This window comes from Odocoileus virginianus, chromosome 6 (assembly GCF_023699985.2).
Source record: "Odocoileus virginianus isolate 20LAN1187 ecotype Illinois chromosome 6, Ovbor_1.2, whole genome shotgun sequence".
NCBI classification, from domain to species: domain Eukaryota; kingdom Metazoa; phylum Chordata; class Mammalia; order Artiodactyla; family Cervidae; genus Odocoileus; species Odocoileus virginianus.
In genome coordinates this window covers 25295233-25307426 of record NC_069679.1, presented here as the reverse complement: position 1 = coordinate 25307426, position 12194 = coordinate 25295233, and the positions used below count along the sequence as shown (strand labels likewise).

General features: G+C 41.6%; 2 protein-coding genes across 5 annotated transcripts in view; one reads left to right on the top strand and one right to left on the bottom strand.

Moving 5' to 3' along the window:
- Positions 1–9381, bottom strand: part of EIF2AK4 (eukaryotic translation initiation factor 2 alpha kinase 4) — a 100858-nt gene extending 91477 nt beyond the window's left edge. For 2 of the 4 annotated variants that reach the window (XM_070468992.1, XM_070468994.1), the window contains exon 1: positions 9163–9381. In XM_070468992.1, the coding sequence (XP_070325093.1) occupies positions 9163–9306 (144 nt within the window). In that variant the 5' untranslated portion in view covers positions 9307–9381. The remainder of the gene's footprint in view (positions 1–9162) is intronic. The other 2 variants (XM_020872373.2, XM_070468993.1) reach the window with 1 other exon arrangement.
- GPR176 (G protein-coupled receptor 176) overlaps positions 6586–12194 on the top strand; it is a 126641-nt gene continuing 121032 nt past the window's right edge. Inside the window, exons 1-3 of the mRNA XM_070468996.1 lie at positions 6586–6818; positions 7000–7165; positions 8604–8696. The gene's annotated coding sequence lies outside the window, so the exon portion shown is untranslated. The remainder of the gene's footprint in view (positions 6819–6999; positions 7166–8603; positions 8697–12194) is intronic.

The following is a 12194-nucleotide window of genomic DNA, read 5'->3' as shown; positions in this document are numbered from 1 at the left end:
ATATGAAAGGTAATACTCTAGACTAATTCCCACCAGAGTTAAAAAAAAGACATTAGCTCTTCAAGAAATAAACCCCAAGTACATTACTATACCCACAGGACTAGCAACGCTGACCTGGGGACCCTCTTTTCAGCAGACTACACACCACCTGGAGGAGTGCCGAGCCAACGCCAGCAGAAACACCAGCTTCTCAGTCTCAATACGCTTCTCTTGGGTACCTCCTCACACTCACCCCAAAATAAACTGGTATAAGCATGTGTCTATTTCTGCTAAAAGTACCGAAATGAAGGATGAGTGTGTGCTCAGTCATGTCTGACTCTTAGCGACCCCATGGACTATAGCCCAACAGGCTCCTCTGTCCATGGGATTTTTTAAGCAAGAATACTGGAGAGAGTTGCCATTTCTTCCTCTAGGGGATCTTCCTGACCCAGGGATCAAACCCTTGTCTTCTGGGTCTCCTGCATTGCTGGTAGATTCTTTACCTGCTGAGCCATAAGACTGTTAAAAAGAATTTTATCAGCCATTCCACATAGGAGCACAACTTTTGGTTCCAAGGCATGAGGGTTAATGACAGCCTGTGATTAAAAGTCACTGGTTTACAAGATGAGTAGCAGAGTGAAGACAAGGTTTGGGAAATTAATTAAAAATACTAACACAAGAGGGAGAAGGATGGACTGGGAATTTGGGGTTAGTAGATACAAACTATTACGTAAACAACAAGGTCCTATTGTCTAGCACAATGAACTATATCCAATTTCCTAGGATAAAGCATAATGGCAAAGAATATTGAAAGAAGAATGTATCTACGTGTAAAACTGAGTCACTCTGGTGCACAGCAGAGACTGGCACAACATTATAAACCAACGATACTTAAAAAAAGAAAACCTAACACAGTCTGCAATTAACCACGTAAACACACTAGACTATACACTTAAAAATTAAGTTAGCATACTTTATGTTATGTATTTTTATCCACAAGCATATAAAACAAGCTACACAATTCAAACCACTTTCAGGTGTTTGGTCTAGAATTGTTATCTAGACTCTGCTAATCAAATTCCCCTTAAATTTTTTTTTCCATGTATTTTTATTAGTTGGAGGCTAATTACAACATTGCAGTGGTTTTTGTCATACATTGACATGAATTAGCCATGGATTTACATGTATTCCCCATCCCAGTCCCCCCTCCCACCTCCCTCTCCACCCGATCCCTCTGGGTCTTCCCAGTGCACCAGGCCCGAGCACTTGTCTCATGCATCCAACCTGGGCTGGTGATCTGTTTCACCATAGATAATATACATGTTTTGATGCTGTTCTCTTGAAACATCCCACCCTCGCCTTCTCCCACAGAGTCCACAAGTCTGTTCTATACATCTGAGTCTCTTTTTCTGTTTTGCATATAGGGTTATCGTTACCATCTCTCTAAAGTCCATATATATGTGTTAGTATACTGTAATGGTCTTTATCTTTCTGGCTTACTTCGCTCTGTATAATGGGCTCCAGTTTCATCCATCTTATTAGAACTGATTCAAATGAATTCTTTTTAATGGCTGAGTAATATTCCATGGTGTATATGTACCACAGCTTCCTTATCCATTCATCTGCTGATGGGCATCTAGGTTGCTTCCATGTCCTGGCTATTCTAAACAGTGCTGCAATGAACATTGGGGTGCACGTGTCTCTTTCAGATCTGGTTCCCTCGGTGTGTATGCCCAGAAGTGGTACTGCTGGGTCATATGGCAGTTCTATTTCCAGCTTTTTAAGAAATCTCCACGCTGTTTTCCATAGTGGCTGTACTAATTTGCATTCCCACCAACAGTGTAAGAGGGTTCCCTTTTCTCCACACCCTCTCCAGCATTTATTGCTTGTAGACTTTTGGATAGCAGCCATCCTGACTGGCGTGTAATGGTACCTCATTGTGGTTTTGATTTGCATTTCTCTGATAATGAGTGATGTTGAGCATCTTTTCATGTGTTTTTTTGCCATCCGTATGTCTTCCTTGGAGAAATGTCTGTTTAGTTCTTTGGCCCATTTTTTGATTTGGTCATTTATTTTTCTGGAGTTGAGCTGGAGGAGTTGCTTGTGTATTTTTGAGATTAATCCTTTAAATCCCCCTTAAATTTTGATGACAAGACTCAGTTCAGCATGGCCCCATGTTTATTATTTGCTTCTGTTCTCATATCCCGTAATGTGTGAAAGAAATTAGTCTGTGTAAAAAAACAACAAATCTAGAAATAAAGTAACATGTGAAAGCTAGATAATCTGAGCAAGTCTTTAGTTTTAAGTCTGTAAAGATGCCCCAAACAAAACAATAATGATAGTAAAAGCTTTCAGTTACTTTCTGTAACTGACCTTATAAAAATCACCAAGCTCATTCATTCATCTTCTGTTCTCAAGCATCTGCCTATTTGTCAAATGGCCAAGAACAAAAAAATAGCAAACTGCTAGATTCCTTAAAGTTTAATAATTATGACTCCATTTTAAATAAACATTAAAATATTCAAATCTGAGTTCTCCCCAAATTAAATACAAGTAATATAAGTGGAGGTGACGAATAGATTCAAGGGACTAGATCTGGTAGACAGAGTGCCTGAAGAACTACGGACAGGTTTGTAAAGCTGTATAGGAGGTGATGACCAAAATCATCCCCAAGATAAAGAAATGCAAGAAGGCAAAGTGGTTGTCTGAGAAGGCCTTACAAGTTGCTGAGAAAAGAAGAAAGTGAAAGGCAAAGGAGAAAGGGAAAGATATTCCCAACTGAAGCAGAGTTCCAGAGAACAGCAAAGAGAGATAAGATAAGATAGAATGGGAAAGACTAGAGATCTCTGAGAAAATTGGAGATACCAAGGGAACACTTCACGCAAAGATAGGCACAAGAAAGGACAAAAACAGTATGAACGTAACAGAAGCAGAAGAGATTAAGAAAACGTGGCAAGAATACACAGAAGAACTGGACGAAAAAGATCTTCATGACCCAGATAATCATGATGGTGTGTTCACTCACCTAGAGCCAGACATCCTGGAGTGTGAAGTCAAGTGGGCCTTAGTAAGCATTACTACAAACAAAGCTACTGGAAGTGACAGAATTCCAGCTGAGCTATTTCAAATCCTAAAAGATGATGCTGTTAAAGTGCTGCACTCATTATGCCAACAAACTTGGGAAATTCAGCAGTGGCCACAGGACTGGAAAAGGTCAGTTTTCATTTCAATCCCAAAGAAAGGGACTGCCGAAGAAGGTTCAAATTACCGTACAACTGCACTCATTTCACATCCCAGCAAGATCATGCTCAAAAATCCTTCTAGCTAGGCTTCAGCAGTACATGAACCGGGAACTTCCAGATGTACAAGTGGATTTGGAAAAGGCAGAAGAACCAGAGATCAAATTGTCAACATATGCTGGACATAGAAGAAGCAAGAGAATTCCAAATAAACATGTACCTCTGCTTCATTGACTATGCTAAAGTCTTTGACTGTGTGGATCACAACAAACTGTGGAATATTCTTAACAAGATGGGAATATCCCTGAGGAACCTGTCTGTAGGACAAAAAGCAATAGTTTAGAACTGGACATGGAACAACAGACTGGTTCAAAATTGGGAAAGAAGAACATCAAGGCTGTATATTGTTACCCTGCTTATTTAACTTATATGCAGAGTACATCATGCAAAATGCCAGGTTGGATGAAGCACAAGCTGGAATCAAGACTGCCAGCAGAGGCAGAAATACCAACAACCTCACATATGCAGATGACACCCCTTTAATGGCAGAAAGTGAAGAGGAACTACAGAGCCTCTTGATGAAGGTGGGAAAGGAGACTGAAAAATCTGGCTTAAAACTCAACATCCAGAAAACCAAGATCATGCCATTTGGTCCTATCTCTTCATGGCAAAGAGATGAGGAAAATGTGGAAACAGTGTCAGATTTCATTTTCTTGGGCTCCAAAATCACTGCAGATGGTGACTGCAGCCATGAAATTAAAAGACGCCGGCTCCTTGGAAGAATAGCTATGACAAACCTAGACAGTGTATTAAAAAGCAGAGACATCACTTTGCCAACAAAGTTCCGTCTAGTCAAAACTATGGTTTTTCCAGCAGTCATATATGGATGTGAGTGCTAGACAATAAAAAAGGCTGATCACCTAACAATTGTTGCTTTCGAACTGTGGTGCTGGAGAAGAGTCTTGAGAGTCCCTTGAACCGCAAGGAGATTAAACCAATCAATCCTTAAGGAAATCAACCCTGAATATTCATTGAAAGGACTGATGCTGAAGCTGAAGCTCCAATACTTTGGCCACCTGATGCAAAGAACTGACTCACCAGAAAAGACCCTGAGGCTGGGAAAGAATGAAGGCGGGAGGAGAAGGGGGCGACAAAGGATGAGATGGTTGGATGACATCACTGACTCAACAGACATGAGTTTGAGCAAACTCAGGGAAACAGTGAAGGACAGAGAAGCCTGGCATGCTGCAGTTCATGGAGTCTCAAAGAGTCGGACAGGACTTAATGACTGCACAACAATAACAACATTATTACAGTAAAAATGCCAGTGTAATTTTTTAACCAGGCAAGTTGACTCTAAAGTTCATAATGAAAAACCAAAGTAAAATTAGTCAGGAATATTCTGTAAATGATGACTACATTAAATACCAAAGCTGGTTATAAATCTACAGTAATGAAAGTAATATGGTCACAGAACCTAAACAGATTTCTGGGATAGAGTGTCAAGAAATACACCCCAATACAGTTGGGAATGGAAGCGGGGTCCCCTGCACTGCAGGCAGATTCTTTACCAGCTGAGCAACTAGGGAAGCGCATATCAAGCAAACAACCAAACAAAAATTGAGAGCTGTTTACCAGGCAGTAGGCATGTAGGTGTGAACAACAGTGAGAGACTTTATTTTTTGGGGCTCCAAAATCACTGCAGATGGTGACTGCAGCCATGAAATTAAAAGACGCTTGCTCCTTGGAAGAAAAACTATAACCAAACTAGACAGCATATTAAAAGGCAAAGACATTACTTTGCCAACACAGGTCTGTCTAGTCAAAGCTATGGTATTTCCAATAGTCATGTATGGATGTGACAGCTGGACTATAAAGAAAGCTGAGTGCCGAAAAATTGATGCTTTTGAACTATGGTGTTGGAGAAGACTCCTTAGAGTCCCTTGGACTGCAAGGAGACCCAACCAGTCCATCCTAAAGGAGATCAGTCCTGAATATTCACTGGAAGGACTAATGCTGAAGCTGAAACTCCAATACTGTGGCCAACTGATGCAAAGAACCAACTCACTGGAAAAGACCCTGATGCTGGGAAAGATTGAAAGTGGGAGGAGAAGGGGAGGACAGAGGATGAGATGGCTGGATGGCATCACCGACGTGGTGGACGTGAGTTTGAGTAGGCTCCAGGAGTTGGTGATGGACAGGGAAGCCTGGTGTGTTCCAGTCCACGGGATCACAGAGTCAGACATGACTGAGTGACTGAACTGAACTGAACTGATCCTTATGAAGCCAGTCTACTCTTATGCAATGTAAAGGTGGCATTTCACATTAATGGAAAAGATTCATACTCGGAGGTAAGAACTTAAAAAAAAAAAGTTGAAGGAAGCTTTTTAAAAAGTCATGAAAGATTTAAAAGAAAGCCTTGAAGAATTCATTTTTGGTAACACTGGAGCAGGGAAAAAACCACCACAGGGACCATGTAACAACAATAAAGAAAAAAAGATCATTTTGACTATATTGACTGTAAGTTTTTAAAAACTGCATATATTACCTAAATATCAAAATGCATAATCATTAGGGGAAAATATTTTCAATATAATAACCTAAAATGCTAATTTTCTTAACACATAAATTAACAATATATGGTATGCCTCAAGATATAAATAGCTCTGACAAATGAATGAGAGAATAGACAACAGAGTGTAAAAATAAACTAAACAACATCAAAAAGTTCACAGAAAAAAACCATGGCTTACAGACAAAGGTGGTCCTAATAACTTATAACTAAAGAAGTAAACATGTTTCATCTATTTATTGGCAAAGATGAAAAAAGTCGGACACCTACAATGTTGGTGAATATGTAGGTAAAGAGGTACTTATACACCACAGTATAAGTGGGCCCAGAAACAGAAGCAAGGTTTTAGGAGGGAGGTTTGTAATAGCTATCAAATTATAAATGAGCAGGCCTTTGGCTGACGGAAAATTAGCCAAGATAATTAAGTTAACAATACATTTATAACTTCAGAGGATATTCCATTTTAAACTAGCAGTGTCCAAACTTTAGTATGTAAAACAATTTTTAGCATGTATTCCCAAAGTGTTTATTTATTAATGAGATATATATATATATTATATATATGCTACTAAACCAAACTCTATAATACATCTCACAAAAAGAAGTTTAAAAAACTTCAGATGTTTAAGAAATTAAAGTTTACTCAGGTCAGTAATCTTGAGCTGAATTTACTGGCAGCAAATTTGGCCTGAACTGACATGAGGCTATTAATAGTCTTTACACATCCCACTGAGGGTGAACGCTTGAATATTCACACGTTTCACTGCGCTTGATTCTGGATGCTGCTCCAGACACTGAGGGAAAGAAAGTGAAGCTGCTCAGTCGTGTCCGACTCTTTGCAACCCCATGAACTGTAGCCTACCATGCTCCTCCGTCCATGGAATTTTCCAGGAAAGAGTACTGGAGTGGGTTGCCATTTCCTTCCCCAGGGGATCTTCCCAACCCAGGGATCGAACCTGGGTCTTCCGCATTGCAGGCAGATGCTTTACCATCTTTATCACCAGGGAAGCCATTGAGGGAGGTACTAGGTAAGTATGGAATATGCACACATGGCCATGAACACAAATACTTCTGAAACCTATCAAGCCTCAGGGTTTGGATAAAGGATTGTGGACTTGAATAATCTTCCTCTAAAGACTGGCAAGTAAAAAGTACCTGTTGAATTATTACATTTTTTTTTTTAACTTTTTAAAACTTTTTTTTTTTAAGGAGGAGGAGCTAAGATGGTGGAGGAACAAGACGGGGAGACCACTCTCTCCCCCACAAATTCATCAAAAGATCATATGAACGCTGAGCAAACTCCACAAAACAACCTCTGATCGCTAGCAGAGGACATCAGGCACTCAGAAAAGCAGCCCACTGTCTTCGAAAGGAGGTAGGACAAAATATAAAAGATAAAAAGAGAGACAATAGAGTTAGGGACAGAGATCTGTCCTGGGAAGGGAGTCTTAATAGAGGAAGTTTCCAAACACCAGGAAACCTTCTCACTGGCGGGTGTGGGGGAAGTTTTCAAATCCTGGAGGGCAACCTAACTGGGAGGAAAAATTAACTTTTTTTTTTAACTTTTTTTAAAAATTGAAGTATAGTTGATTTACAATGTTGTGTTAATTTCCACTGTAAAGACGAGTGACTCAGTTATACACATATATACACTTTTTATATTCTTTTCCATTATGTTTTATCCCACGATACTGAATAGAGTTCCCTGTGCTATACAGGAGGATTTTGTTGTTTATCCATTCTATATGTAATAGTTTGCATCTACTAACCCCAAACTCCTAGTTTACCCCTTCCCCATCCCCTCCCTCTCGGCAACCACAAGTCTGTTCTCTATTGAATGACTACCTTCTGATTCATTCTTATGATTACCAATTAGCTGCTTGTGGGGCCTAGCAAAGTGTTAAGGATATTTGCCCATGTACCTCAGGGTACAGCTATCTGAATTCTTCTACCTGCCTCTTACAGTCTTGATTTTTATTTTTATTTATTTATTTATTTATTTAATTTATTTTATTTTTCTTTTTTCCCGGCCCCCAGTCCTCTGCGGCTGGGGACGCCCAGTCTTGATTTTTATTTACTATACTATCTTGTTATAAAGGCCACCAGCCATAAATTGAGATTATCAGTATCCCCACAAGCAGTTCCTTGTTCTTTTCTGTTTTCTTGCAGTCTTAGGACCAGATAATTAAGCTGTGTAAACTAAATACACTGTCTCTGAATGAAGTCTTAGGAGCTTTGTATTGAGTACCAATGTATACTTTGTGACACATACTTTAGTTACACTTCCTGGTTCTCAAGGGAACTGAGAAGTTACCAGATCACCAAAAAGTTACGTTATTATTTTAAGTATGTATAAGGGGAATATTAAGGTTTCTACTATTTCAGTCTTAAAATAACTCTTGAAATTAAGTACTAGGAAAGTAAGCTCCCTGAAGGATGAGGGTTGGGTTTGGTTTGTGCTGGACTATATTCCAAATACCTAGAACAATAAATAGTTAAAGAAGGAACACATTGGGTGAGAGGGAGAATGTTTGGCCCTGACAGCTCCAGGAGATTCCAGATCTTTAGCAAATCCTGCATGTGCTGATAAAGTGCATGTTGTAAAATGCCAAGACTTAAAGGCAGATGAAGAAAGGTAATACTTTTTGAAAAATACTGTAGATAACAACAGCTTGGTAGATAATGTTTCAAGGATGAGGGAAAAACTGTATCAGCAGCTTAAAATGTGTCTTATTTCCAGACAAAAAGGAAACTATTTTAGTCAAATGCCGCTTTAAAAGGTTTGGACTCAGCACACTCCCTCTTCATTACAGCTAAGAAGAATATATTCCATACTCTTGAAGGAAGGCACAGAGGAAAGTTCCTCCACACCGCAAAACACAGTGAGGATGCCTGAGGAGTACAGGGTAATTACACGGCTAAGAGTTCTGAACACATACCGGAGGGTGAGACTTCTGATTAAGGACATCAGTAAGATCTGTGCAAGAGCCCTCAGTTCCCAAAGTTGCAATGGGTCCCCATGAATGCGCTGTGGTATCAAATCCAAGGAGACAAGACAGTAAGGAGGCAGGTATGGTATGGAATGTCAGAGGGAATAAGAAGCAAGGCCAGGTAAGACGAGAGCCGATTTAGGGGAAAGGCTGTAAGATAACTTGTCCCAGGCAGAGGTTCTGGAGACCCGCCGTGCGGCTGCGGGTGCAAGGACAAAAAGTGAGAGCGGGTGGGTCGCGAGGGATGAAAGGACTCCAGAATCCGAAGTGGGGGTCGGGTGTTCCCTTCCGGCAAGGCCGGGCGGGCCTAGCCGCGGTAGACCGCGCCAAGGGAGGCTGGGCCGCAGCACGCCAGCCCCGACCAGACACGCCAAGTTCCTACCCGTCCGCGCGCGTCCGGCCGCAGGTCCTGGAAGTCGGCGCCATAGATGGCCTCCAGGGCCTGCAGCTCGTGGTCCTGTCTTTGCGGGTAGCTCTCCGGCGGCTCGTCCCGGCCACGCCCGGGGGCCCCGCGGCCCCCGGCCATAGCAGTGCGGTGAGCCAGGCAGAAGGGCCTGGCGGTAGCGGGTGGGCCCCAGGCTCCACTCCGGGGGCGGGATCGTGGGCGGGGCTTCTAGCCGGGGCGGGCCTTCTAGCCGGGGCGGGCCTGGGGCGAGGCTCCGAACCGGAGGCGGGGTCAGGGATGAGGTTAGGGGCTCTACGCTGGCGGGAAGGATCCGAGCTGCAGCTCCACGCCCGCAGTGGGCGTGTTGGCGGGGCGCTGAGTCGGGGGCCCGGTCAGAGTTGAGGTGGGTCCCTCCGGCACGAAGACTAATCTAGTACGGCTGTGTGCTCAGTCGTGTCCGACTCTTTGCGACCCCATGGACTGTAGCCCACCAGGCTCCTCTGTCCGTGGGACGTTCCAGACAAGAATACTGGAGTGGGTTGCCATTTCCTTCTCCAAGCTAGTACTGTTAGCGCGCTAACAGCTGTGGTGTGTGAGCGAACCAGCGGGAGTTTGGCCTACATTTTTCCGGGGGAACCTGAGCGGAGGAACTTGCAGAAACAAGAGAGATCAGATTAATCAGAATGGAATGATAATGCCAAAGGGTATGGTTTTCACGAAATAAGTCTCTAACAGAAGTGGCTGTTGGAACTCCTTTACTCTTGCAAGGGTAAGAGACGAAACAACAGACTTTGATGGATTTTCCAGCTGCTTTGATTCACCTTAAGCCTTCAAGAAGACGACCAGGAGTAAAAATTGTGACCAATACTCCTTTGCCCCTGTTTTATACCCTCACACTCGTCCCCTTAATCATAGATTCAACATCGTAGTGCCTGTTCTTTGTCCCTGTCTGCCCACCCTGTACCACCATGCAGTTTCAACTGAAAATGTTGTTCTACTCAGACATCTTATGAGCAACATTCCCAGGAAGAGAATTACATTGCTTGCCCAGTTTGCTTGATGTAAATTTAAGAGGTCTCTCTGTTGTGTCCTGTCTCCAATCATATTTTTTCAAGTTTATAAAATAACCTATCTACCTGGACCTTGTCATTGCATTTCATCTTCAGTTGGCTACTAATGCTGCATATTGATTTAGAATAATCATATCATTACCTCAAGTTAGAGTTAAGTGACATTTCCTTCTGTCTACCTTGCTTACCCATATGTGTGTGGTATTAAGGCGCTTCAGTCGTGTCTGCCTCTTTGTGACCCTACAGACTGAAGCCCACCAGGCTCCTCTGTCCATGGGAATCTCCAGGCAAGAATATTGAAGTGGGTGGCCATTTACTCCTCCAGGGAATCTTCCCTACCCAGGGATTGAACCCACGTATCTTATGGCTCTTGCATTGGCAGGCGCGTTTTTAACGGTGGCGCTACCTGGGCTTACCTCTGTGTTTCTGTTGTTGTTGTTGTTAGTCACTCAGCCGTGCCTGACCCTTTGCAACCCCATGGACTGAAGCCCACCAGGCTCCTCTGTCGATGGGACTTTCCAAGCAAGGATACCGGAGTGGGTTGCCATTTCCTTCTCCATATACTGTTTGCTAAATAATGATTATTTGATTTTCTTGCTGTCATCTATATACTCAATTTTGGCCAGATAATACAAGGCACTAGTCTGACGAAGGCCCCTTCAAATCTTCCCTCCCTGGGGGACCTGTTTGTTTTTCTTCCAGTGATGCCTGTCTAGGTAAATAGCACCACCGCCTCCCCAACGCAACCCAAGTAAGAGTAATCCTGGACATCAAGAGAGCTGCCATTTCTTTCATTCATCCACTTCACTCTATCCCCATGACACTAAGTTGGTTCGGTCACCATAATCTCTTCCCTGGATGACTTCAGCAGTTGGGAAACTAGTCAGTGCTTTCATTCTTGCCCCACTTTAAGCCATTCTTCCTATTGCAGCCAAAGTAATGTTTCTAAGTAAAAAATATGGTCATATCACTCCAATCCCTAAAATCCTTCCATTTCTCCATTAAAAAAAACTACAGTACTCTAATTATGGAAATTTTCACACATACATTAAAAGCAGAGGAAATATTATCACCGGCCCATACTCGTCACCCAGTTTCAACAAATTTAGATATTTTACCAATCTTATTTAATCTCTCCCCTCTTCTCAGCCCCTAACATACACACACACACACACACACACACACACACACCCTCCCTAGGGATGAATCTCAAAGAAAATTTCAGATATCATTCTTTCTATAAACACTTAGGTACATATCTCTAACAGATAAGGATATTTTACAAAGATAACATAATACTATCCTTACACCCTAAAAAATAAAAATTGCTTAGCATAATTTAATATCTAGTTTATATTCAAAATTCTCCATCTGTCTAAAATTAGAATCTGTACTGGATGCTGGACCTATCAACATATTTTCAGAACAATCAGCAAAATTCAAAGAGGGTCTTGTGGATTAGACAGCAGTATTATATCAGTGTTAATTTCCTGACTTTAATGGTTGTCCTGTGGTCAAATAGAAAATGTCCTTGTTATTAGGAAATTTCCACTCAAACCTTAAGGGGTTATTACATTTCCAATTATCTCCCAAGTGATAGAAAATAGAGGCATGATAAATCAAGCGTAGCTGTCAACCACTGGGGGATTTAGGTGGAGGATATATGAGAATTCTTCAAATAATTCTTATCTTTTATGTAAGTTTGAAATTATTTCAAAGTCAAAATTTCACAACAGCAACAACAAAAAACTTGGCAAGCTGTTTTCCAAAGTGGGCATTCCCACCAGTTTATGAGAATTCTTGTTAGTCTACATCTTTGCCAATAATTGTTAAATTTAAAAAATTGTAATTGGTGTGTAGTAATATCTCATTGTGCCTTAATTTACATTTTCCTGATGATAAATAATGTTTGTCAGCTTTTCATGTGCTTATTTGTCATTCATATATCTTGCCTGTTCA